A 27,853-nucleotide genomic window follows, 5' to 3' on the forward strand; every position below is an offset into this window, starting at 1 on the left:
CGCCTGGCCTAGGCCGCGGGACTTGCGCGCGGCAGCGGCGGCGACGAGCGGGGCCCGGCGGCCGCTGCGGGATGGCGCCGCCGCCGCTGCTGCGCGCCGTCATTATGGGCCCGCCGGGCTCCGGCAAGGGCACGATCTCGGCGCGGATCATCAAGCACTTCGGCATGAAGCACCTCTCTAGCGGAGATCTGCTGAGGGACAACATGCAGAAGAAGACAGGTGAGCGGCGGGGGGTGGCTCCGCCGCCAGCCCCGGGCCCTCCAGCGCACGCGGGAAACGGAAAGCTCTGCACCGGTCTCCTTCCCGCTTACGTTTCCTGGAGCTCCACACGAGGCCTGTCCCAGGGGCTGTGAGGCCGCAGAGTTCCTCGCTGTTCCTCCATCGGAAGTTTGTCCCGAAGTGGGCAGTGGGGGTACCGAAAACGAGTGGCAAAGTTTTCAAGCTGTTTGCCTTAATCTCATTTACCGTGTTGTCCTGTCTTGATCTCTGGCTCTTTTCCAGTGCAACTCTCTCCTGTTTTTGTTTGTTTGTTTGTTTGTTTGTTTTTCTTTTTTTTTTTTTTTACCGATGACAGGTTGCCCTCTGGCTTGCAGATCTGCTTTTATTCATGGTGTGGATGAAAATCTTGCAGGAGCCACTTGTGGCTGTTTGTGGTGTGAGGGTGTTGGTGCCAGCACCTGGAAGAAGTTGTGAATGACCACCTACCTTTGCAGCGGCAGAGCAATAGCATGGTTACATAACTGTTGGTATTGGTTTTGAAAATTTGTGAACATCCTTGAAAATGAAAAAATGATCTGTTATTATGAAATCAGTTAGCTGGTTTTGATTTCCACATATCTTCACACAAACCATGTTTGCTCTGTAAGAGTAATGGCCTTAGCTCAGTTGACTGACCTCACTGTAGTTGGTATCTCTGGGTTAAACATTTGCTAGGAGCACCACCTCTACATGCGTATCTGAACGCGTCCAGACTTTTGTGTGATTGTAGAGTCAAAGTCAGCTCTCTCTAGAGGCTCACAAAACCAAAATTGTTACTGCTATGAACCTTCAGGTTAAGTAAGATTCAGTGAGAATGGAAGACTTCTCAGAACAGAAAGAAAACACACTGTTTATGAAATAGATTAGTTTTGTGCCCATTGAAAGTGTTGTATCTTGGAAGCAAGATCAAAGAATGTAAACAGTCAAGCTGAGGGGTGTATGAGAAGAATAAATACCCACTGATTGATTTGGCAAGGGAGTTTTGGAGCAATGGAAAGGCAAGTGATTCAGCAAAAATGATCTCAGTGGACTGGACAGATTAAAGGATCTGAAGGAGAGTGGAAACATGAGAATCAGTGTTGTGAGAAATCAATGAAGGATGTAGGAGGTGTTGAAATTCACTTAGAGTTAGCTAACAGAACTTAAAGAATCTACTATGGAGTTTTTCATTCATGACATATTGCAGATGAAGCTCTGTCTGAATTTTATTGAAAATAAGCCACTATTTGTGGAAACAGTCTCCAGATGTCTGAGGTGAATATATGAGAGAGTGGAGAGTTGGTGACAGTCTCTACAGTGCTTAGCAGCCTGCAGTCTGAATATGGCTGAAGCTTGTTTGCTGTATGCAGTTAGGACAAGCCAGTCTTCTGCAAAACTTTTAGCAGAAATACCTGTTTTTTTCCTGGACAGGAAAGAAAATGGTGTTCCCTTTTAATGCCAAAGACTGCCATGCCTATGGTAGTTTCAGACCCAAGCTTAAACCAAATCAAACCAACCAAACAAAACGTCACTAACCCTCTCCATCACACCTAACACGACTATTCAAGTCTTAGGTTAATAGTCATGACTCAGGTTGGATATTAGGAAAATTTTCTTCTCCAAAAGAGTGGTTAGGTGCTGTAATAGGCTGCGCAGGGAGGTGGTGGAGGTCCCTGGAGGTGTTCAAGAGCATACATGTGTTGTACTAAGGAATGTGGTTTAATGGGGAAATATTGGTGGTAGGTGGACCATTGGACAGGATGATCTTGGAGGTCTTTTCCAACCTTGTTGATTCTATGATTCCATGATTATTTTTTTCCTCCTGCAATAGTTGGCTCTAGAAGATCAGGGGCTTGCAGTTAGAGGCAGTGTTTCCTTTTCCACTGTTCAAATAATAAGACTTGTGTGCCTTACAACTTGCCATATGCTTCACCTGTCTGCGCCAAAAGCTCACCTTTACAAAGGTGATTACAAAGTATTTGGTATTACCATTTTCTACCAGGCTTGCGTTGCATGTACTCTTAGATCACTGTGGCTTGAGAAATATGGTGGCATGAATCTAACAGGTTTGGGCATCAAGTGCACGTTAAACTATTTAGATGCAATTTATTTCTCTTTCCAGCCAATTTTGTGGAGTACATAGTTCTAAGTGCACTGGGATAATAGAAAAGATATTACTAAGAGGTGACATATAGAAAATAACAGGTATTTTGTACCCATACAGGCTGTCATCTTTGTTTTAGTTTTCATGCTGTGGGTCTCCAGACATCTGAATATGGCTCTTTCCCACACTGTGAGGATTATTTGGAGCCTGTTGGTAGTGTACAGTGCCTGTTTTTGATCTACTTTCAGACTTTTCAAAGCTAATCTGTATATATGGACTCACAGTAAAGGGAAATTTCCCATTTCCCCCTGGGAATGTTTGCATTACTTGAGGATGTCTAGTGCTTTTCATTAGCCTTATTTGAAGAAAAGCCATTGTACACTGTACAGCTTTCAATACTGCATCAGGTGGTGGGGCTGGCATTTTTTACTGCTTCCTGCTGGAAGTGGTCTTATTGTGTATCAGTAATGTCAGTCCATCCCATCCTCTTGTTTAGCTTACTTTAACTAGAACTGAATTGTCCATTAATAAACACTTAAGCAGATCCATGATTAAAACAAAACAAAACAAAACAAAAAAAACAAAAAAATTTAGGTGCTATTGGAGGTGACTCATTAAATTAGGTATTTGTTTTATAAACTAAGGCCACAAAGACTTTGTGCTCAGAATAGAGCTCAGGCAAATGAATTTTTTCCTGGCTGTTCCCATGACTTAGATGACCTGCAGCATGATAATGCATGTGATATCAGAGTGTGATATCTGGATCTGTGATGTGTAAATAGCATCTTAGCAATCTGGTGGGCTAAGCAACAGGTATTAAAGGGTAGTCAGTGTCATGGGAAAGTACTAGTGGATGTGCACTCCTATAAATAGTTTACAACATCTATAAACAGCTTGTAACTTTAGTAATCATAAAAACTTGTTCTGGCATGTGTGCCCCATTGCGTGCTGCTCTCTTAAATTCCAGTGGAGTTTCTTTTTGTAGTGAAGTCATAGAATAATAACTAGACATTAAACTGAGAAAATAAATTCCTCAGCAGGAAATCTGAGGGCTGGCATCATTACAGAGCTTGGTTGCTTTATGTTTCTTTATTCTTGTTTTGAGGACTCATTCCGGTTTTTAGAAATTATCTTTCAAATACTCAGCAGTAAAATTATTTTTGGCTATGGGTTTAGAAGTAAGCTGAATGCCCCTGTTGTCATTTATGGAGCCATAGTCCAAACAAATTAATCTGATACATATTTGCAAAATCAGATCCCAGTGTCTGGTTAATAACTTTACTGTTCTGTGCCATCTTGATCAAAGTCAAGTGTTTACAGGGTTGTTGGCATTTTTTTAGTTGCTGGAGGTCATAGGTACTGGGACATGACTCCTCTTACTTTCACAGAAGTTGGAATCCTTGCCAAGTCCTACATTGATCAAGGAAGGCTTATTCCAGATGACATCATGACACGGCTGATGCTGAATGAGCTAAAAGGTCTAGATCGGTACAACTGGCTGCTGGATGGTAAGTTAGCATATTTGATATACTATGTAAGGAGAAGAAATCAGCACTAGAAAGCTTGGTTTGCTTGATTCACTAGTGGATATCTAGCGTTTGGTAGCCACCCTTGAGGCATAGTATTTTACAGTGTATATTGCCAGCTTCTGCTGAAACATTTGGCAGCTCCACTTTCTTTGGCTGCAAAGTGCACAGGATGCATGCTGCTTTCAGAGTGTTAAAGGGACATTAATCTATGTTGAAAAGGCCCTTTTACTGAAAAATAACATTTCAAAACTGGTAATTCTTATTTCCCCTCCAATAACAGAGGCTTCTTTTAAAATATGGATTGAGAATTGTTTTTTTTAAACAGTCCTTGGAGAGTGGAACACTTGAAGAAAGGGTCAAAGTAGTTATGTAAATAGAAAAGTAGGCAAGCATGTGAAACAGCAATAAGTAAGTGTGCATATGAGAGCGCTGCAGCAGTGGAATGTGTAATAAATCACTAACAAAACCATCACTCAAGAACAAGTCATTGTTCTCAAAGACCTCCTTTAGACCAAATTGTATGGCAATTCTCCAGTGTAAGCTTATAGCTTCAGCATTCAGACTTGAGAGAAAATACATTTTCCACAGTATCATGGACTGACTGGTTCTTGCTGCCCTAGTCCCTGGAAGTACAGTTGGTTGTGCATCACAAAGATAGAGTCTAGTGTGGATGTGTGTGTTTTCACATTCTGACCACAACTTGTCTCAGTAGATAAAACTAAAAAGTTGTTGATGTGGCTTTTGGTTTAGAGGGAGTGAAACATCAATATTGCTCTGTGTTAGTAATAAACAGAAGACCAGGGAAAATGTGGGCCCTCTTCGGAAGGAAACAGGAGACCTAATTACCTATAATAGGAAGGCTGAGATACTCAGTTTCTTGCCTCAGTCTTCACTGGCAAGTGCTCCAGCTACACTGCCTAATTCACAGAAGGCAAAAAGCAAGATCAGGGAGAAAAAGAACAGCGGATATACTGTAGAAGATCAGTTTTTAGACCATCTAAGGAATCTGACGGTGCATGGGTTCATGGGACCTGATGATATGTATTTAATGGTCTTGAGGGAACTGGTGAATGAAGCTGCTAATCCACAGTCCATCATATCTGAGAAGTCATGGCAGTCTGGTTATGTTCCCCCTGACTGGAACCCCTGGTTTAAGGGAAAAAAAAAAAAAAAAAAGGAAAAGTAGAAGACCTGGGGAGTTACAAGCCAGGCAGTCTCCTCTGTGTGCCCAGCATGATCATGGAGGAGCTCCTCCTACAAACAAAGGGGTGACTGGTAACAGCCAGCATGGTTTCACTGAGGGCAAATCATTGCTGACAAATCTGTGGCCTGCAACAGAGTCACAGTGGATAAGGGAAGATGTGATTTACCTGAAGTTCTGCAAAGTATTTAACTCTGTTCTGTGCAATTTCCTTGCCTCTGAATTGGTGACGTGAGTATAATGGATGGAGCATTTGGTGGACAAGGAATTAGCTGGTTGGTTACACTGAAAGAATTGTGGTGAACAACTTAATGTCGAAATGGAGACAAATAATGGTGGTTTTCCTTAGAGGTCTGTACGGGGACTAGTGCTATTTAGTGTTATTATTGCTCATGTGGGACAATAGAATTGAACCCTCAGCAGATGTGTAGATGACACCAAGCTTAATGGTGTTGTCTGTATGCTGGAGGGAAAGGATGCCATCCAGAAGGACCTTGTTTCTTGAGTGGTAGATTCATATGAACCTCATGCAGTTCAACAAGGCCAAGTGCAATGTCCTGCACCTGGTGACTAAAGGCTGGGCAGAGAATGTATCAAAAGTCCTGAGTAGAAGGACTCTGGGACATTGGCTGATAAGCCAGTAGTGTGCACTGTTGGCCGAGAAGGCCAGCTGTATCCTGGGCCATATCAAAAGAAGCATGAGCAGCACACTGAAGACAGTAATTCTCTCTTTCTGCTTTGCTCTTGTGAGACCCATCTGCAGTACTACCTTCAGTCCTGAGTCCCCAGCATAAGAAGGATATGGACAGTTGGAGTGAGTTCAGAGGAGGGCCATGAGAAAGATCAAAATACTAGTGTGCTCCTCCTATGAAGATAGGCTGAGAGAACTGGGGTTCTTCAGCCTGGAGAACAGAAGGCTTTGAGGATGTTGTATTGTAACCTTCCAGTACCTAAACGGTCTACAAGAGAGACCATCAGCAGGTGTAGTGATAGGACAAGCATAATCGATTCAAACTAAAAATATAGATTTATATTAGATATTAGGAAAAAAGATTCTACTGTGAGGGTGGTGAGTAATCTCTGGTAGTGCAAGGTATCCTGGTCTGGGAAGGGGGTTGGAACTAGATGATCTTTAAGGTCCTTCTGTTTTATGATTCTCTCTGTCCTGAAGTGCTCTATTATACTTCTGCAGTGCAGTGAACCTCAGATTTTTATCTCAAATGCACTGTGAAGAGCTCCTCAATAACACATGCAGCATGCAAACTAAGCAGGAGGAGTTGGAAACCATGGTGCATTTAGAAAACTATGATGTAATTGCTGGCATGGAAATGTGATGAGATGAATCGCACAACTTGAACACTACATTTGATTGCTACATGCTTTTCAGAAAAAACATGCAGGGAAAGAGTGGTGGGGGAATTGCCCTTTATGTTATGAAATTGAGATTGTGCAGAGCTATCTCTGAGAAACAGCCATGAACAGGTTGAGACCTTGTGGGTTAAAATTAGGGATTGGACCAGTAAAGGGCATCTTGTGCCTATGAGTTTACAATAGGCTGCCTGATCAAAGGGAGCCTGTTGATGAGGCCTTCTTGCTACAAGAAGCACTGTGGTTGCAGGCTCTTATCCTGATGGGGTATTTGAACCAGTGGAATGCCTGCTAGGAAAGCAACATGGAGGGCTGCAGGCAATCCAGAAGTCTCCTGTAACATGCTGGAAACAAATTTCTGGTTCAGACATTAGACAGACCAATCAGAGGAGAAGTGCTAATGGACACCAGTGGAAATGACATCATTAAAGAGGTTAAGTCTGGAGGCAGTCTGGTCTGTAGTCACAGCACCTGGGTTGAGCTCTTGATCTTGAGGAATACGGGCCTGGCAAGAAGCAAAGTCAGGATCCTGAACTTTAGAAGAGCGAACTTCCATCTGTTCGATTAAGTATTTCATGAGATTCCCTGGGAAGCTATCCTTAGGGAAAGGAACAGAGTAGAGCTTGTGCATATTTAAGAACACAAGAGATCTCCATCCCCCAGCAAACCCAGTCAAGTGGGAAATGCAGGAAACTGGCATGGCTGAGTGGAGAGTTACTGGTCAAACTGAGGGATAAGAATATACATAAGAAATGTGCAGGTAATGGAAGTAGGGACATGGAGTCTGGAAACAATACAAGGATGCTGTCTGGACATGCAGAAATAGGATCAATAAAGTCAAAGCAAAAACGAAACTGAATGTGACAAGGGATGTGAAAAATACTAAGGGATTCTGCAAGTATATTGGTCAGAAGAGTCAGAGAAAGGAGAGTGTACACTCCATGTAGTAAATGAGAGAACTGACAAGAACAAAGAGGAGGCTGAGGTAGTCAGTGTAGTTTTTGCCTTGGTCTTTGCTGGCCATCAGGCTTCCCACATTTTCTTATGTTCCTGAACCTCCAGTTGAGGTATGGGGAGTAAAATCCCTTCCAGGGTAAGAGAAGAGTAAGTTTGAGACTGCTTGATGAGACTGAATATGTACAAGTCTATGGGGTCTGATAACATGCATCCCAGGATGCACGGTTGATGTGGTTGTCAAGCCACTCTCATATGAGAGTATATATAAGAATGACAGAAAGGAGGACCTGGGGAGCTAGGCCTGTGAGCTTTATGTCTGGAAAGATAATGGCGCAGACCCTTATGAAAACTATGTTGAGGCACATACAAGATGAAAAGGTCATTTGGGACAGACAGCATGGCTTCACTTAGGGCAGATCATGCCTGACTAGTCCAGTGGCCTTTTTAATGAAGTGACAATATCGGTGAATCAGAGAAGGGCAACTAGTGTAGTTTATTTTCTGTTTTTTTCAGGAAACGTTGCATGCAGCAACTGCGAATTCCAATGAAATATATTTGTAAAAGCACTTGAATTTGTTGAGGAAGTTTCTCAGTACAGTCTCAGGGTGACTCATTTTCCAGTGGTACGACTAAGATATATGGTGGCTGAATAGCTTGTCAGCAGTGTGAAAAAAGAGCAGTGCTGGAGTCTCCATTCTCCCTCTGCTTTAAACATTGAGAAGCACTTCTACTTGCTTATGTGAACATGAGAGAAACGGGATGAGGGTTAGTTGATGACTATGACGCAAACCAGGTCTGTCAACCTTGAGGCATAAGCAAAAGCTTGGCTTGAGTAAATAATTTCTCTCAATGAAGTTATGGTAGACAAGACACAGGACCCTTAAGACCATAAATGATTATTCTTTACACTCACTTGCCGCTGCTCCCTCCCCTCTTTTTTTTCAAGGCAAATTCTTGGCTAATTCTTTACTTGGACAGTGGTCTCATTAATCAATATTATGGAAAGAAGTTTCTTAACTTTTTATTTTTTCAGTACTCGACTTCATGAAGAAAATTACTTCTATAGTATGATGAAAGTTATAAGCAGCTGAAGAGTATGGGACTATTGATGAGTTTGGTGGGTAGAGGTTTTATTCCAGTGAATCTGTGGTATAACAGCATGTTCTACAGCAGCTTTAAACATTAAAGCTGTGATCCATATTTCATCTTAAAATTTTTGTGGCAATGTTAGTTTTTTTTATTCTCAATTTTTCCCTCTCCTTAAATTATGTTATTTACTAATAACATGAGTCTTTGAATGCAGTCCACTGGAGCCACAGAATTCATGAGCGAAAGGCATTAAATAGAGATTTCTGTGCCCCCACTGTACTCATAGCCTCTGGTAGATACATTGTTTTTAATGCAAAGGGAGGTTATGACCAGCTAATTATGCCAGACTTTTCCTGAAAATAAGAGCTGTCCCAAGTGTCTATAGATTGTTCTGTTCCTCTCTGAATGAACTGCCTATGGCTTTTATTGTTCAAGATGTGTATATTGTGGGTTTTTTTATGAGTAAATTGGTGCATAGTACATATGAATATGGAGTATTTTTGCTTGTTTGTTACACTTCTGGGAAGATGTCTATATGAACTGAGGAAATGGAAGCTGGAAGGCATTCAACAAGAGTGCCACGAAACTGAAAAATGTGCTGAAAAAATGTGTCAGAAAAATCTGATGTCTCTTCAGCTTTTATAGCATAATAATATATGTTTTCTATCTGACTAGCACTTTCTCTAATGTTGAAATCCAGCAAATTGTCATAACTCTGGATACTATGGAGTTATTTCCTTCATAAAGGTTTCCCTAGAACAGTTGCTCAAGCAGAAGCCCTGGATAAAGAATGTCAAATAGACACTGTGATTGACCTAGACGTACCATTTGAAACCATAAAATGTCGTCTCACTGCACGGTGGATCCACCCTACTAGTGGCAGAGTCTACAACCTTGAATTCAGTCCTCCCAAAGTGCAGGTAAGCAATACACATATTGATACTGGTGCTAAATAAATGTTGCACTGCATTTGGAAGTTGTACTGAAATATTTATGTATGTTATTGCAAAATACAGTAGTTCAGAAGAAAAAGGTTTGTTTTATTTCTTAAGAGCACAGAAACTCTCTGCTAACAAACTGCCTCTTGGAGAATGCCCTGGTAGAAGCTCAAGCTCATGGGCAATATGCTTGTTCTCTGCAGAATGAAACACCATGCTGCCAGCTCCTCATACTGTTTCATAAGCTCCTATTATTCACTGATCTGGAAGACCTGCACACCTTCATGTGAGATGGGCATCATCTTAGCCTGCTTTGCAGTTACTAATTGTGCAGTCTGAATTGCCGTTTCCCATCCTCCAGAGGACTCATTCTTTGTATCCAGGGTGCACATTAAGTAAAATACTCTTATCAGTCAGAGATATCCACTTGATACTTTTCCTGATTAATTACCATTTAATCAGGGTATTTTCAGAGGGGCAGTTGTCATATTGCAAAATTAGACATAGGCTAGTATGAGAAGCTTCTCAACAGAACAGAAAGCTTAAAGCTTGAGGTATCATAAAACAAGAACAGTAAGTTAATATACAATGGATATACATCATTACCCTAATTTTTTTTTAGGTACTCAGTTGTGTATCATCCTTAACTCTAAATAACTTACCTGTTGCACCATCTCACTTTATCTGGAAGTTCTATTAAGTTGCATCACAACTATAGCAGGCTTTGTATTTTTGAGATTACAGTGTTGTAGGAAAAGAGGCCAGTGAAATACCAGGTAAACACTTGAAGTGAGCAATTATAAACACTAAGTATAGTTTAAAACTGGAGTTTAAATTATGGTTACTTTTAATTGCAGAAGAACATAGACAAGCAGCAGCAGAGAATTACCAGACATAGTAGAGTGGGCTCCAGCTGTATAAGGTCTGCTGTGTACTCCACTCTGTCATGTATTTAGTGAAGGAAGCATATTACAACATATTGAAGTAGTTTGTGGAATGACACTGAACAGGTGAAATGCAGTTGTCTGTGTTGTCTGGTAGCTCTGAAAAAATTTCAGCTGCTTAATTGCTCATCAAAACTAAAAGACTGTGGCTTGAGAGTTCATACAAAACTGCAGTCTTGATACTTAACAGGTGCAACTAAGGCACTATTATGGTTGCCTGCATAGATGTTAGGTAGAAACCCTTGAATATTTTAAATTATTGTATAATATAAAGAAGGTAAGTTTGACCATGTAAATCTATCTCTAATATCAGACATTCTGGAACAAGTTTTCTTCACATCTTCATAAACAGAGCAGCTTATTCAGCATTGCCATTTATCATTGGTTCTTGAAACTGCCAAAAAACAAGCAGGAAGAAGGAACGTTTCTGTTGTCTAATAGACTTTGTACTTTGAAGATAACTAGTATTTCCACTTCAAATGTCAGATTAAACTTGCCTTTAGGAAAAAATGAAAATCATTTAGGATTTAATTAGTACGTATGAAGGGGCAGAGAGTCCCCTATGTCTGTATGGTGGGTTACTCTGTAACTATGTGCATAACTCAGTGCACCTAAGGAGTTGCATTTAAAGCTACTAGTTAATCCTAAATGAGGTTCCTGTATTTTCCACTGTGCCAGTGACCAATGATTTCCTTGGTCATTGCTTGTTTCAGGACTTATAAGCACACTAACCACTTCAACCCCTTCAAGAAACTGGTAGTGAAATGTGTACAAGAGTAGGAATTGTCACACAGTAAGCCCATGCCTCTGCTTACTGAACTGTAGAATTGTTTCTGTTGGCTTCGATGTCATATTTTGCTGTAATATGTATCTGTTGCTAAATATTACGTCTTCTGCAGTGTGACTTAAAAAGATTGTGAATTCCATTCTCCATTTTGCTGTCATCAAACTAAGGTCAAATTAGCTTCTTGCTTGCTTGCTCTTATGTATGAACATATTACCAACCACCTTCTTTTTCCTCATAAATCCAAAACTCAGCATCACATGAGCTTCTTTGAAGAAAACTAACTCTGTCCCAGCCAAGACCATATCAGAATGCTCTGTCTACATATTTCAATATTCAGCAAATGTTCCAGAGACCTAATCAGTAAAGTAACAGTAACCTCATGTTCACTGTAAATTCTATGAAAGTATTTTTATAGTAATTGAATGTCTTACTTGAAAGTCAACTTCTTATATTCCAGGTAAGATAGAGATGGTAGCTTTTCTCTTTATAAGCAGAAACCTACACTTGGACTAACTGAAATCTGATCATAATTTAAATAAAAAAATACACAAGATAAACAGAAATATACATTAGTGTTTGTTTTTAACCAATGCAATTGCTTTTAAACAATGATTAGGGCATTGATGACATTACTGGAGAACCCCTGGTTCAACGAGATGATGATAAGCCAGAGACGGTTACCAAGAGGCTGCAGGCTTATGATGCACAAACAAAACCTGTTCTAGAATACTATCGGTAAGTAGTAAATACTATGCTTCTTCCACATTAGCACAGTAAGGAAAAAATCTCTCCAGTTATAGAGTTCTTAAAACAGTGAGTGTGGTATGAGTAGCAGTGTATCTTTCATTACCTTTTTAAGAAATGAAAGTAGTAAAATTAGTATGATTTTGACTGTTGCATGAATCTTTTTCATGATCCAGCTTAGCACAAGAGCCTTTCATTGCAGCCACTTTTAGCTTTACACATAATGCTAGGTATTATTCAGTGCATTATATTAGTGATCTGAGTGATGTAGGTCTATTTAGTAGGGTAACAAAGACAGTGCCCTTCTTCGAAACTTTCACAGTATTCTTAATTTCTGCATGCATAGAAGTCCTTGTAATACACAAGGGGTCAAGAAATTGATAAATAGAAAAATTGTTAATGAGGATTTAGAGGTATCTATTCTAAGAATAGAATTGTTATATACTAAGCTCACAACACTCTTAGAACAACTAGCTGTTTGAGAATACTACCATTTGCACTGTGGAAGAGTAGAACTGTATATAGTCTCTCTTCATGTTAAGCTGGTCTGCTCTGCTTTATTTAAATTGCTTTATCTATGTTAGTAATAAATAGGTTAGCACTTGATCACTGTATAGAGGTTTGTCGTCTTACCTCACCTAGAATAAACATACTAAACTTCTTCTAAGAACATTCTGAAGTAACTGTCCCTTTGTCTATCTCTTTCTATCTACCACCCTTTATTATGCTCTAGGAAAACTACTTAATAGAAAACTAGGAGCTCTATCTTTGGATTGGTTCAGTTTTAGAAAAATAGTTGTTTTCAATCCAGAAAAAATTTTTCCTGATTGGTAACTTTCTGAATTTTACAAGCCTGTAATAACATACTGCAGATAAGACTAGCTACTAGAGTTCAAAACATTCTGATTGTGCCTGGTTTGATTTTTGAGATCTGACTCTAAAATGCAGTCAATTGGATGACTGCCATATAGGATTCACTGTATGGCTTGACTGCTTCTTAAGTTTTACCTTTAATGACTTTTTATTAATTGATCTGTAGACAGCTTTTTGAACTGATGTGGCCAATAGTATACTGTCTGAAGAACACACTAATGCTTGTAGACCTGCATTCCCAATGTTCTAGTTGCTCTTGGCAATAAATCACATATACATTAGTACACTTTGGCCTGGGCAATCTTAAAGCGAGGTTGGGATCCTGGAAAGCTCAGATAATTTGACTTCTATAATACTTCTTTCTTTTTTTTCCTCAGGGAAAAAGGGCTGTTGAAATCCTTCTCTGGAACAGAAACTAATAAAATCTGGCCACATATCTATACTTTCCTCCAAACCAAGCTGCCGGATGTGAGCCAGAAAGATGCTGCCACTTCCATGTGAAATTACGTCTAACTTCTGCTCGCTGGTCATAGCACACACACGATTACGCAAAATTCAGCAATCAAGGATTACTCTTAAGAAATGTACCAGACTGATCAATAATTAAAGTCTCCTGTTGTCCCTAAATTACATTATGATAAAACTATGTCTTCTGTGGTTCTCTCTTCAACATATATTTGTTTTTAATTTTAAATATGCCTGATTTTTATAATATAGTAATTGACTTTAACAAAAGCAGGTACTCTTGTGTCTCTGTTAATCAGAAAATAATCACATTTGGTAATAATAGCGAAGGAGATACATTTCAGAATATAGCATAATTACAGAGGACTTTTGCTGACTTAATCATTCACTAACTGCAGTGTGAAGCAATGACAAAGGTATGGAAAGAAGTTTCTTGAATGTGTGATTTGTGGCCTCCTAGAAGCTGTGAAGGACTGTGGCTGCAAGAAGCGCTTTCAGCCCCTAATTGGCAAAGAACAGTTTGGGTTGAAAGGGATCTTTTAGCAGTCATTTAGTTCAAGCTCTCTATCACCAAGTTAAGGACGTGGTTCACTTTATCAGGCTGCTGAAAGCTCTGCTCATTCTGACTTTGAACACAACTTCCTTGGTAACTTCTTTCAGTTGCTCACTATCCTTTGTGAGGGGAAAAAAAAGAAATTACATACAGTGGTAGCTTAATCACATAAAATGATAACATTCCTTAGATTTATTGGTTTTGCTGGGCTTAAGTTACCCTTGAGACTTCTATGGATAATCTGCCCTATTGCTATGGTTCTATTTCTGCCTTCAGCTATATTATTGGCATGAAAAATTTTGAATGACTTACAAATTCATTTGTTAAAGCCTCTGTCTTTGAGCAGCTGTGCAAGGCTTCACTAATAAAAAGAAAGTGGACACTGGGCAGTTAGTGTAAGTTGGTAAGCCTATAGAGATACACTGGTCAAAATTGCCTGTCTTCCCCTTTCTCTTTCAAAAAGCTGCTCTTCCCAGATGCCTGTGACAAGATTTCCCTTTGTCAAATTAATCTCTTTACTGGAGCAAATTTTAATTTAGCAAGCATAGTTTTAGTGACCTCATGCTGCTAATTCATGTCTCTGACCAGCTCTTTTATTAATTTATTCATTAAGTAACTGGATTCACAAACCTCTACATACTATGCTTTTAATAGTCCAGATAATACAGATGTTGCTCTTTTTCAGTGGATTTTTTTAAAATGTTCACCAGTCTGAATTTCAAGAAGGGTAAGCAAAACCTGAGGATGAAACAACTCTGTCTAAGCAGTGTCTGAGGTAGCTGCCTTGTCTTGCTAATGCAGGTCTGTCTCCTTTTGCATTTACTCTTATTAACTGCAGAGCTGTCATACCTTGGTCTGCATATTCATGTGTAGCTTTACTGTTGTCAATACTAAGCAAGTCTCAAAGAAGATGGGTGCTGTAGAGTTTGTAAGGCCTTCTCATTATATTTTTGCTTATTTCTACAAAAAGAAACTATGCTTGCTTTCTTGCCCTCCATATGGTTTGAGACTTCCCCCCCCACAAGTCAAGCAATTTTAATTACACATAACAAAAACAACTTTCAGTGTGTCACAGGTTGATAAATAAATGTGGCTCTACTGCTAGTGATAGCAATTACAAATCACTGTGCACTGTACATTGTCCTTATAACAAATGTATATAGCGAGAATTCAGTTAAAGAACAACCTGAAGCTGCTAGTTTCCCTTAATAATTAACTTAGGAGGCAGTGTTCACTTCTTCTACTCTGGAGCGACTGTCAAATTTTATACACACTTAATACACTTTATAGATAACTTCCGTCTGTGACAGATCTCTTTTATTCTCAGTTTGACAGTAAAGAAACTGGCAGGGAACAAACACTAAGCACAGGAAAAGGTACTTCCAGTTGAGTTAAAGTTCCTGTTTCTGCTACTGCAATTATACTAATAATGTGGTATATACTGTAAACTTAAGACTTGGGTCTATTTTCAGCCCACAGCTGAAAACAAGTCTCAGAATAGCTTTAGCCTGAATCTGTCTGAATCAACTGTAAGTATATTGGAAAAGCTACTAGGAGTCTAGATACTTTCCCAACCTTACAATTAAATCAATACAGTTAAAGTATCTGAAAACCTATAGCACTACTTGAAATGTAAGCTATTTTCACTGGCATGTTTTAACTACAGTATAGATTTTTATATGTAGAACTGCTAAAGCAGTAGTAAGGCAGGGTAGAATTCCTGACTGCAGAGGTTCTGTGGAACATCTTAAAACGGGTTAGATTTCTAGCTCCTAAAACAAACCATTTAATAAGTTTTCACTTTAACTGCTTAAGCTGACAATTTCGTTAACTCACTTTAGTATACCATATGAATTACCTTTGAAATCCTGAAAGATGTTACCATGACATAGCTTGAAATATGAAGACTGCTCTAAAAGTAACGCCTCCTACTTTATTGGCCTTATTATGTTGTTGTTGATATGACAATAGAAATTGAACCTTCCCACCAATATTCCATTACATTTTGTTGCTGTGTGACAAATGGCAGCAGAGGGGCAGTCTGACAGAATGGCATCTGACATGGAAGTGCGTATGAAGCAAAGGTGTGTCACTGAATTCCTCCATGCAAAAAAAAAAAAAAAAAAAAAAAGCGAAACCCGCTGATATTCATCAACACTTGCTGAACATTTACGGAGACCAAACAGTGGATGCAAATACAGTGAGGCAGTGGGTGGCACTTTTCAGCTATGGTAACTGTGGGTCACCTTCACTGGTACCAATTTTTAAAAGGACTACATGCAGGCTAGTGAAAATATAAAGCAAATAGTGGTGACTGTGTTGAAAAATAGTGTTCCATAGCTATTTTGTGGCTAAGAATGTGTTCTTTCAAATAGTGTTATTGTGCTCTTTTATCTACTGCAGCTTCCATAGAAGTAAGTATGAGGCATTACTTTCAGAGCAACCTATATATTTTCCTAATCCTTGTACATAAAGTTCCCTGTCCCTTCATCAAAATACTTCTCCCCATGCAGACTCTTGGCTTTAAAAAAAAATAGTTTTTCTTAGAAAAATGAGAATCCAAACCTGAGGACATACAACTTGGCACTCATACATAGACAAGTGTTGATTATGTTTTAGGACAAAACCAAGTTTTTAATGAAGCACAATGTGACATTTAAATCCCCTTTGTAGAGGTAGAAACCCAGTGTTTTAACCTAATCCATCCAGATATGAAATACTGATACCAGATACTGATTTATTGCTATTAGTGATAACCGAATTTGAGAGCTTATAATGTGAACAAGGTAGCGTAAATACAGTTGTGATCTCCAATTCAGAGTAAGACATCCACATCTGTAGTAAGACAATAGCAGATTCTAATAAGAATCTACTGCTTCTTGTAAACATTGTATTTGTGCAGATTCTTTTATCATACTTTGATTTCTAAAGTTATGAAAGGCAAGGTTAGTAGCAGAAAACACATCCAGTTTCACATTCAGCAATATGAGAACCCTGCTCTTCAAGGACAACCAAAAACCTAGCAGCACATTTTCAAACAATATTACAAGTTTCTCTGAATTGCCCACCCCCCATTCAACCCACCCCCCAACAAAAAACAACAACAAATCTGACACCAAAAATAAAGTGCAGTACCCAGAAAAATAAGTGTCAAGAAAATAGCCATGTTCTTTCCTTTGTTAAGAAAAAAAAAAGGTACTTGGCCTCAGTCTTAACAATGCTATACTGTGTCCATCATTTTGGATTCTTCTTCATCTCTTTGTATCACAGAGTTTAAACTGCAGACATTTGTATTTATGGAACCTTGTAGATCACCTGTGTTCTGCAACAGATGAAAAATTGACAGCTTAATTCTCCACAACCGGAGGAGAAAGGAGAACTTTTAGCTTGAAGATAGACTCTTCATATTGTCTATCTTAAGACAAGACAAACATGCAATACTAATAAAATAAGCTTATAAAAATTCATTACCCAATACTACTGCACTGTGTTAAAGTGCCTTTTTTCTTTTTTAAAATTTAACTAGCACAGGTTGTGTTTGGTGTATTTCTAGTACTTGACTGTACATTAACTAGAATTCAACTATGGATCTTACCTGAAAAGTACTTTAATCAAATTATTTCAAGTTAAGTAGTTTCAACTACATATCCTTCTCTAATACCAAATTTTTGAAAATCTTTTAAGTTGCTTCTTCATTCCAGGATATGGCCATCACTAGTAGTCTAACAAAAGATGTAAGCAACCTTAAGTTTTCTTCTGTGACAACAGGTGATCTTCAGGCATCACTTAGCTGAAGGATCCTATGAATAGCTTTGATTATTTTAACCTAAAAGCCTCTTCCACTCTTTGTGGTAAGGTGTGAATACAATTCTATCATTGCATCAGCTTAATGATGCAGCATTTCTTTTTCAACAAAAATGGAAATGTGCTGAACATTTGCTTTTCACCTTCTCCTGATGGAGTCATAGAATCACCAAGATTAGGAAAGACCTCCAAGATCATCTAGTCCACCTGTCCACCTACCACCAACACTTCTCCACTTCTCCTAATGCCCAACCTGAACCTACCCTGGTGCAACTAGAGGCCACTGCCTCTAGTCCTATCATTAGTTACACAGAAGAAGAGGCTGACCTTCACCTAGATACAACCTCCTTTCAGGAAGATGCAGAGAGCTATAAGGTCTCCCCTGATTCTCCTCCAGACAAGTTCTAACAGGTGAGAAGAGAGCATATATATGCCTTGCATATTGATAATACTGGAAGTTATATCCTGAGCGCTCTGTTCTAGGAATAATTTTCTTTAATTCCAGAAAGATAAAACTTCTCAACATAGGACCTAATCCCAATTTAGTTAAATTCATTTCTGGAAGTAATAAACTTACCTGTGACAAAGATGTCAGCTGTTCTACAAGACTAGGATTGATAGCGGGATTATATAGTAAGATAGCCTGAAAGCTATCTGATTGTGACCAGATTCTCACTCTTGTCTTGAATGCCTCAAGTTCATTTTTAAATGCCTCAAAATAGCCTTCTCCTGTCTGCAAAAAGAAAAAATGAAGTATTCTCATTTCAAACAGATTATCTTATGAATTGTAAACCTTATGTTTACTAAAAAAGTAAAGAATGTCAGCCAAAAAAAAAAAAAGGAATCATACCTAAATTGTCATTAAGGCTAACTGTACTACTTAAACACAGAAGCAAAGTCATTTATTTATCTAAAGACGTGTAAAAAGAAATCTCATTTTAGCCCTTCCTTTATTAACTTTACAAAAACAGGTGCTTGTTCTAGCATTCTAGCCAAGAGAAAAGCACAAGTTGACTCAGTCAGCAGAACTTCTTAAAGGAGTTAACTGAGCTCCTATTAATGCAGCATTAAGACCCACTGGACATGAATAACTGAATACAGTCAACAGCAAACCACAGTTTGAGTCTTTCTACATTTCTCCTGCATTTTCAAGATAGGAATTACAGCAAAATATCTATGAAGAACTGCCAATAGAACACGTCCCCATAATACTAAGTAAATAAAATACTTAGCATCTTACAGCTAGGAAGAAACCTACTCTTAAATACTGGTTCCTTGAAAAATGTTAAGAGTTTCTACCATCATTATACAGAGTGACTTACTTTGGCTTTTTGGAAAAAGAGACGAAAACAGCCTCTTGGATCCACATTGCAGTTTTTGGCAATTTCTATAATAAACTGCATTACTACTGCTTGGTGTGCTACTTGTTCCATTAGAGCTCTTTTCTGGGGGAAAGGGGGGAAAAAAAATTAAAAGTTACAATTTAAATATATTTCCTGTAACTATGTTTATACAATTCAGCATTAATTCATTTTATTAGCTAAACAGATAAGATCTGAGGGCCACAGAAGTAAGGGGACTGTTACTTCATTGAAACTAGACCTAATGCAACAACATTTTATGTAGTTTTTTTCCTCAAATTAGAGTCAGCAAGAGGGGAATACCTGAACAGCTAATGAAGTTGGACGACTTTTCCAAAGTGCAAGTCAGAAACTGTAAACTTTCAAACAATTTAAAGATCTTCATACCTGTTCAGCTTCTAGATGAAAGCACCATAACATGAGATATTTAGATGTTTCTTCACTTACAAGATATGGGTGGTCAGACAGAAATCTTTGACTATCATCCCATCTTCTCATCATACCTATTAGAGAAACATAGACTAAGATAATTCAAATGGATATGTGATACAGTGCAGCAAATCAAACAATCTTTTGAATTGGAAGGGACCCTTAAAGGTTATCAAGTCCAACTCCCCTGCAATGAATGGGGACATCTATATCTAGACCAGGTTGCTCAGAGCCTGGCCAGCCTGGCCTTGAATGTCTCCAGAGATGGGTCGTCCACAACATCTCTGGGCAACCTGCTTCACTGCTCACCACCCTATTCTAAAAAACTTATGTCCAATCTAAATGTCCCCTCTTTTCATTTGAAACCACTTCCCCTTGTCCTATCACTACAGACCCTGCTAAGGAGTCTGCTTTTTTTTTTCTTACAGCTCCTCTTTAGATACTGAAAGGCTGCTAACAAATAACCTCAGAGCCTTTTCTTCTCCAGGCAGAACAGCCCCAGCTGTCTCAACCTGTTGCCATAGGGGAGGCATTCCATCCCTTGGATCATATCTCTTGCCTTTTTCTGGGTGCTCTCCAACAGATCTGTTTCTCCTGTACTGAGGGTTCCACATCTGGATGCAGTACTCCAGGCTAAGGTCTCACTAGCGCAGAGCAGAGGAGCAGGATCACTTCCCTCAGCCTGCTCGCCAAACTTCTTTTCATGCAATCCAGAATACAGTTGGCTTTCTGGGATGTGAGGGCACATTTCTGGCTCAACTCCAGCTTAGCGCTCAGCAGTACCCTGAAGTTCTTTTCAGCAGGGCTGTGCTCTATCCTTACATCCCACAACTCATAGAGATCGTGAGCATTACCATGACACAGGTGCAACACCTTGCACCTGGATTTGTTGAACCTCATGAGGTTCACCTGGGTCAACTGCTTGAGCCTGTCTAGGTCTCTCTGAATGGCATGCCATTCCTTGATACTGACTGCACCACACAGCTTGGTATCACCTGCAAACTTTCTGAGTGCACTCAATCTCACTGTTGATGTAATTGATGAAGATGTTAAAGATCACCAGTCCCAGTACTGACCCCTGAGGGACACCACTTGTTACCTGTGTCTTTAAAGGTCAGACCAGTTATCCTCAGGATACTCCACTTTTTGACCTGGTAGTCTCGGCTGGGGAGCAGACTAAACCACCCACGATTCAGAAGAAAACAGTCAGAGACCTGCTACTCCAACTGGACTGTCACAAGTCCATGGGGCCGGATGAGATTCACCCGAGAGTGCTGAGGGAACTGGTGGAGGTGATAGCCAAGCCGCTTTCCATCATCTATCAGCGCTCCTTGTTGACTGGTGAAGTACCAGAAGACTGGAGGCTTGCCAATGTGACTCCCATCTACAAGAAGGGTTGTAAGGAGGACCAGGGGAACTACAGGCCTGTTAGCCTGACCTCAGTGCTAAGGAAGGTTATGGAACAGATTGTCTTGAGGGAGATCATGTGGCAAGTGCGGGACAACCGGGGATCAGGCCTAGCATGGGTTCACGAAGGGTAGGTCCTGCTTGACCAACCTGATGTTCTAGTGACCCGCCTGGTGGATGAGGGAAAGGCTGTTGATGTAGTTTACCTAGACTTCAGCAAGGCCTTTGACACTGTCTCCCACAGTATTCTCCTGCAGAAGCTGGCAGTCCGTGGCTTGGACAGGTACACTCTTGGCTGGGTAATGAACGGGCTGGAGCGCCGGGCCCAGAGAGTGGTGGTCAATGGAGCTAAATCCAGCTGGCGACTGGTCACAAGTGGTGTTCCCCAGGGGTCGGTGCTGGGGCCTGTCCTTTTCAATATCTTTATTGATGACCTGGATGAGGGCACTGAGTGCACCCTCAGTAAGTTTGCAGATGACACCAAGTTGGCTGGAAGTGTCAATCTGCCTGGGGGTAGCGAGGCCCTACAGAGGGATGTGGACAGGCTGGATAGCTGGGCTGAAGCCAATGGGATGAGGTTTAATAAGACCAAATGCCAGGTCCTACACTTTGGCCACAGTAACCCCAAGCAACGCTACAGGCTTGGGGCGGAGTGGCTAGAAGACTGTGTAGAGGAAATGGACCTGGGGGTGTTGGCTGACGCTCGGCTAAACATGAGCCAGCAGTGTGCTTGGGTGGCCAAGAAGGCCAATGGCATTCTGGCTTGTATCAGAAGTAGTGTGACCAGCAGGAGTAGGAAAGTAATTGTTCCCCTGTACTCAGCTCTGGTGAGGACGCACCTTGAGTACTGTGTCCAGTTCTGGGGCCCTCACTGCAAGAAAGACATTGAGGCCCTGGAGCGTGTTCAAAGAAGGGCAACAAAGCTGGTGAGGGGTCTGGAGCACAGGCCTTATGAGGAGCGACTGAGGGAGCTGGGATTGTTCAGTCTGGAGAAGTGCAGGGGAGACCTTATTGCTCTCTATAACTACCTGAAGGGAGGTTGTAGCGAGCTGGGGGTCAGCCTCTTCTCTCATGTAACTGGTGATAGGACTAGAGGGAATAGTTTCAAGCTGCGCCAGGGAAGATTCAGGTTGGATATTAGGAAATACTACTTCTCTGAAAGGGTGGTCAGGCACTGGAATGGGCTGCCCAGGGAGGTGGTGGAGTCCCCTTCCCTGGAGGTGTTCAAGGAACGTTTGGATGTTGTGTTGAGGGATATGGTTTAGCGAGAACCATTGGTGATAGGTGGATGGTTGGACTGGATGATCTTATAGGTCTTTTCCAACCTTAGTGATTCTGTGATTCTGTTACTGGTCTCCCATCATTACACTGAGGTATTGACCACTACTCTCTGGGTATAATCTCACAACCAGTTATTTGACCACTGAACAATCCATCCATCTTAGGTTTCTAGTTCGGAGAGAAGGATGTTATGCAGAACGTTGTCAGAGGCCTTACTGAAGTCCAGACAGATGACAGCAATAGCTCCACATCTACTGATGCAGTTACAGCATCATAAGAAGTAATGAAGTTTATCAGTCATGACTTGCCCTTGGTGAAGCCATGCTGGTTGTCTCCTATTACTTCCCTCTCTCCCACATGCCTCAGCATAGCTTCCAGAAGGACCTGTTCCATTATTTTCCCCAGCAATGAGCTGAGACTAACAAGTATGTAGTTCTCTGGGTCATCCGTTCTACCTTTCTTAAAAATGGATACAACATGGCCTTCTTTCCAGACACTGCAGACTTCACCTAACTGCCATGACTTATCAAATATCATTGTCAGAGTGTCTTGGTGACTACATCAGCAAATTCCCTTAGGACTCTGTGAAACAACTACCAAGACTCATATAGTTATGGATGTTCAGGTTTCTCAGTTGGTCATGAAATTGATCTTCATATAAAGTAGGAGGGGCACCACTCCTCCAGTTGCCACCTACCGAACCATCCACACAAGAGCTGTGTGTAGAGCAGACACTAGTGAAAACTATTATTATTAAGCAAAGTTACTCAGTACATCAGCTTTCTCCTTGCCTGTTGTTAGTAGCCTGCCTTTGTTGCTCACTATGGAGCGCATGCCCTCCTGGACTTTCCTTTTCTGACTGATGTACCTATAGAAAACTTTCTTATCCTTCTTTGCATCCCTTGTCAAGTCCAGTTCCAGTTGGGCCTTGGCCTTCCTGATTCCACCCGTACAAAGCCCAGCAGCATCCCTATACTCCCCCCAGGTTAGTTATCCCTGCTTTCACTGCCTATGCATTTTCTTCTTGCTCTCCAGTTTGACCACCAGGTCTCAGTTCTGCCACACCCATCTCTTGCTTTCCTTTCCTGACTTGCTACCTGGGGATGGAGAGCTCTTGTGGCCTAAAGAAAGCTTTGTTAAAACACCTGCCATCTCTGCTCTGCTCCCTTGTCCTTAAGGACAGATTCCTAGGGGGTTTTGTTGACTAAGTCCCTGAAGAGCTGGAATTTGGCTTTTCTGAGATCAAGCTTCCAGTATGTCTCAAGTAATCTACTTGCATTTATACCCCTGTAGAAAATCACAGTTGCACCCCCCAAGGATCATTAAGTCTAGCCCCTGGTTACAAGCAGGACCACTCAAAATTCAGACCTTATGTCTGAGAGTGCCATCCAAAGGCTTCTTGAACTCTGGCAGCTTGAGGGTAGGACCACCACCCTGGGGAACCTGTTCCCTAAACATACTTTTGGTCAAAGAACCATTTCCTAATTCCCATCTTGAGCCTCCCCTGATGCAACTTCATGCTGTTTTATGGGAATTGCTGAATCACGGCCTGAACCTCTGATTGACCACCTGAGTCGACCAATGAGTCAGCCCTCAGGTGAAGACAATTCACCTGTGCTACCGGAAGGGATGGACCCTTGCTCCACCTCTCCTAGACTTCATTTAAGAGCTGACTAGCACTAGGGGAAGATCTCTTTTGGAGACTGCTCCTCTTAAAGCCTTCTCAGCAAGCCCAGGACAGGGGTAAGCCTTCCATCTATTCATCTTTAGCACGATAACCTGATTAGCTTAACTTTCTTGTGTATTTCTTAATTATAACATCTGTATATTCATTGATTATACAGCTGTTCTTCATATATCACCACCAGTCAAATAATTTGCTGGCAACCAGTACCACATATAAAGCTTAACTCATCTATCAGCATATAATTATAATTCTGCTAAAGATGACCTAAACTAATCTTAATTCTGATGAATAAATATCTACAATAAACCAATAATGAATACTTCTTTTGGCTTTCTCAGCAGCAGAGATGTTCTGCATAAGTTCTCTATTACATAAAAGGCAGAGCAGGATCCAGAAAAGAGACTTGGCCTATCTGGCTAGTGAAGTCTATGCTACCCCTTAGCAGCAGCAAGCACAGAATAAAGGAAGTAACATTCTTTTTACTAAGAACTTAAGTATTTTGAATTAAAACAACATGACTTTGAATTAAAGAAAAACATTCTGTAGGAAGATTGTTTCTATAATTGCTTGATCTGAATTTAGACAAAGTAACTTTGCCCAACTCTTAATCAGGAAACACAGTAAAGCCAGTTTGTTCTCCTGAAATTCACAGCAGAGAAGACATCTTCTGATTATATCATCACTATACTTAACAGTTCAGGTATTTGACAGTGTATGCCCACTGCTACTATTTATATATTCGTGACAGTATTGTGCTTCAACTGAAGATCCCTAGAAGCCAGTTTTGTAGAACTCAGATCATAGAACTAGGTATATTTTGCTAACTCAGTCCAATTCTTGATTGTTCTGAAGTTTGACATATGGCTATACTACATCATTGTCTGTAAACAGCCTGCAACAAAAAATAGGAAGTACTTAACAGGACCACCACATTTTTAAGATTGCTTTACAAAATGAGCTTTGCTTAGAGGTTCAACAATTACAATGGAGCTAGGGTGACACCTAGTGGATAGATAAATATAATTTTAACAAACAAAATTCTGTGCACATACAGTATGTTTACAGATGTTTATCTTTAACAATCATTCCCTCTGCAACTTAATAGCCACCAGAAAGCCACTTCTTTAAAAGGAGACAGCTTCAGACAATCCCAAGCACGCTTCTATACAGGACTTATGTTTCCATGTATATCCCTAACTTCTCCAATGGTCAGAAAAAAAAAAAAGTTACTTAGACTTTGGTTTTAAGATCTTACACTTATTTCTTACACTTATTTGAGTACTTGTTTTTAGTTAACTACTGATCACAGGTGTTAACAGTTTACACCTTATTTCACTTTGAAATGATTATCTGTCCTGATAAAATAAAGCTAGACAGTCTGCTAGTGTGTCATTTGTTAGCACTTGTTCTGTTCAGTAATGAGTAAGCCTTCAAGAAGTTCATAGAAATGTGAACCGGAAAATATTGGAAAAAGTGCACTTACCAAAGTGTCTAATCTTCTGTTCATGTTTTTTCATAAATGATTCAGCTGCATCTTCATCTTCTGTTTCTTTTCTTTTTTGATTAATAAAACTCTGAGGAAAACAAAGACTGTAACTACCAGAGAAATCTCCGTACATACCTTTTTGCAATATACAGGACTACTACATGTCATCATGTTACCCTCTAAAGGAAGATTCTAATTTAAGAGTCACATCACATGCTTGAGAAGATTTTCTTTAAAACAAGCATGTTGCCTAATAACAGACTTGGAAAGTTTCATTATAGTTGACTAGCCAAAAAAAGTTCAGAGAAAGTTCTCTATGCAGGAAGGCACACACTGATTTTTGCACAGGAATAATATATCCTGCAACCCTGATGCAGTGAAACTGAAATATGCTAAATGTTCTTATTTCAAATTAAGTTGTGAGAACAAAGCAGATGTTCCACTTGAAAAGAGTTTTTGCTATATAACCTGTATTGCAGTAGTCAGTATTAAAAGTAAACTGTTTCACATTTGAGAATCTTGCACATCAGAGAAGCAGAGCAGAGAAGCTCTTGGTGTGAAGAAGGTATATTACCAAACTGGGTCAAACAATATGTACTTTATGACCACGCAAGTTCTGATCTCTGCTTCTGGTAATGAAATGTCATCTAGATGTGTAGCATGAGTGCAGCTTACTCCCTTCCATGAGGGGGAATAAAAGTAAACAAGAAAACATTTAACACACCTTGTGATTTTGCACTCAAAAATAACAAGTATAATGAAAAATGAGGGTAATGTATGTTTTGATGCACAATGAAATGGGCCATACCTTATTAAATACCTCCTTACTAACAAGATCTGTGTTCCATAGGTCCTGTCTTTCCCCTTGGTTTAGTGCTTCTTCTTTTCTTCGCCACTCCTCCTCTCTCCATCTCAACTCTGCAACTTCAGTCTTTGCTTGAGCGTGTTCTTGATCGAAGGATTCTGCGTTATGCAGTGCTAAGCTATCAAGTTTTTGCTGAGCTTCTGCAAGATTCCATGTGCATTCTACAGAGTGTTTCACGAACTCTTTCTCTTTTTGGCAGGCTAATTCGATCTCCTGGCTATAGATCTGTGAGGAAAATCAGACATGTTCTTTATGGAAGGAAAATCAACAAGTTCACAAATTGTATAGGAGCAGACAAGCTTAAATGCTAAAGATAATGCTGATCTGGAAGGCATCTCAGAAGCAGCATTCTATCTGCAGGAGTGATTAAGTGTGGTTTAGTGCAGGTAGGATTTTAGTATGACATTTCTTCCTCAAGCTATATTAATTTGCTAAGTGTATTAGCAAAATCTTGAATCGAGTACTGCTATCAGTAATATTTATACAATCTGAAGACTATTTCTGACAGTTGAAAGGTCCTCCTGTGATCTCCCTCTGGCTGGAATGCTAGCAACAGACAACTATGAGAACACTTGGATAAATACTTTGAATGCACACTTCTTAGAAGTATCAGTTTTGTGATATAAGATAACAACAGTAAAGTAACTGCTGGCATTCCAGTGTGGAGTAGTTCAACAGATGGCCAACATCTTTCTTTGAACTGACAAGTGAAAACAGAATGCAAATTATGAAGTGGCAGAGGCCCAATACAAGCATACTCTTTTTGATCAAATCTATCAAAGGCATCGTGTCTTGTAGGTAGGAGAGAATGACCTCTTCAGCACTAGCACTTACATTGCTTCCAGATGTATGCTGGAAATTTCTGCTCAGAAATCTAGGAGTGCTGGGAGTACATCCCCCGCTGTGCCTTCCCACCCCTCTCCACACATATTCATCCCTCAGCCCTCGGGGGCCACCTTATGAAACCCGTGCTGCTGAAGACGTCTGGCTCAGGGACACGAAGGCCAACACAAACTGTGAAAGCATACATGGGGGGAGTCTCTTCTGCCTCAAAGTTCTGTGCCAATTCTCTGGACCGTTTCCCTTCTCAGACGGAGATGAAAACCTCGCTGTTTGGAGAATTCGGTAGCGGCTGCTACACGTGATGCAGGCTGATAACACACGAACACACAGAACTCACGGCAATGAACTTACAGAGGCCGGCTAGCAGAAAAGCACACAGGCCACACACCCGGCGTTCAGACACAGACGAGGACATCGCTCCGGCGCGGCTCTCCCCGCGCCACTTACCGGACGTGAAACTGTTATCCGCGGGCAGCGCCGGCCGCCAGCCTCCACCCGCCCCACCGGCGCGCTCCCGCCCGCCCCGCCCCACAGCGTCCCCCCGGCCTTGGCGGCCGCCTCCCCACGGCAGGCCGGAGCCGGGCGGGGCGGCGGGGCCGGCGGCGCTAAGGCGCCCCGCGACGGCCGGGGAATTGCGCCACCGTGGGCTGCGACGGTACGCGACCCCGGCAGCTCGGTGCGTACCTGCAGGCGCTGTCGGGAGCCCGGAGACAGCTCCCGCTGCTCGTCCTCTTCCACCGCGGGGCTGCCGTCCCGGTACCGCGGGAGCCACAGCGCCATCCTGGCTCCGGGTAGCGCCGATCGCCGCCCCCGGCCGTTCGAGAGCTCACCGGAAGTGAGGCCGCACACCACTTCCGGCAATAGCTAGCGGACGGCCGCGATACCGCCGCTCAGCGCCCGC

At 40.9% G+C, this 27,853-nt stretch overlaps 2 protein-coding genes across 3 annotated transcripts; one reads left to right on the plus strand and one right to left on the minus strand.

Moving 5' to 3' along the window:
* Positions 1-13,401, plus strand: AK3 (adenylate kinase 3). The gene is made up of 5 exons (XM_031606129.2): positions 1-219; positions 3,730-3,849; positions 9,233-9,405; positions 11,771-11,889; positions 13,149-13,401. The coding sequence occupies exons 1-5, from the start codon at positions 72-74 to the stop codon at positions 13,270-13,272; spliced, it is 684 nt and encodes a 227-aa protein (XP_031461989.1). The 5' UTR covers positions 1-71; the 3' UTR covers positions 13,273-13,401.
* Positions 1,622-27,853, minus strand: CDC37L1 (cell division cycle 37 like 1, HSP90 cochaperone). 2 transcript variants are annotated; one of them, XM_090130907.1, is made up of 7 exons: positions 27,637-27,853; positions 26,053-26,334; positions 25,242-25,332; positions 19,342-19,457; positions 18,916-19,038; positions 18,171-18,326; positions 1,622-1,660 (listed from the first exon to the last, which is right to left on the minus strand). In XM_090130907.1, the coding sequence occupies exons 1-7, from the start codon at positions 27,730-27,732 to the stop codon at positions 1,637-1,639; spliced, it is 888 nt and encodes a 295-aa protein (XP_089987033.1). In that variant the 5' UTR covers positions 27,733-27,853; the 3' UTR covers positions 1,622-1,636. The 2 variants fall into 2 exon arrangements, with proteins under 2 accessions (XP_089987033.1, XP_031462001.1); XM_031606141.2 differs by lacking the exon at positions 1,622-1,660 and adding an exon at positions 16,105-17,111 and having other exon boundaries at positions 27,637-27,852.

This window comes from Phasianus colchicus, chromosome Z (assembly GCF_987193195.1).
Source record: "Phasianus colchicus chromosome Z, bPhaCol1.hap1.1, whole genome shotgun sequence".
NCBI lineage: Eukaryota > Metazoa > Chordata > Aves > Galliformes > Phasianidae > Phasianus > Phasianus colchicus.

Bases quoted from the DNA above. Each gene is read 5' to 3' on its own strand.
- AK3 (XM_031606129.2), top strand. From the start codon at position 72: ATGGCGCCGCCGCCGCTGCTGCGCGCCGTCATTATGGGCCCGCCGGGC. The intron at 3,850-9,232 runs GTAAGTTAGCAT...TCCTTCATAAAG, and splicing joins GTACAACTGGCTGCTGGATG to GTTTCCCTAGAACAGTTGCT. The intron at 11,890-13,148 runs GTAAGTAGTAAA...TTTTTTCCTCAG, and splicing joins CCTGTTCTAGAATACTATCG to GGAAAAAGGGCTGTTGAAAT.
- CDC37L1 (XM_031606141.2), bottom strand. From the start codon at position 27,732: ATGGCGCTGTGGCTCCCGCGGTACCGGGACGGCAGCCCCGCGGTGGAA. The intron at 26,335-27,636 runs GTACGCACCGAG...TTTTCCTCACAG, and splicing joins GCTCCCGACAGCGCCTGCAG to ATCTATAGCCAGGAGATCGA. The intron at 19,458-25,241 runs GTAAGTGCACTT...TTTCTCTAATAG, and splicing joins ACAGAAGATTAGACACTTTG to GTATGATGAGAAGATGGGAT.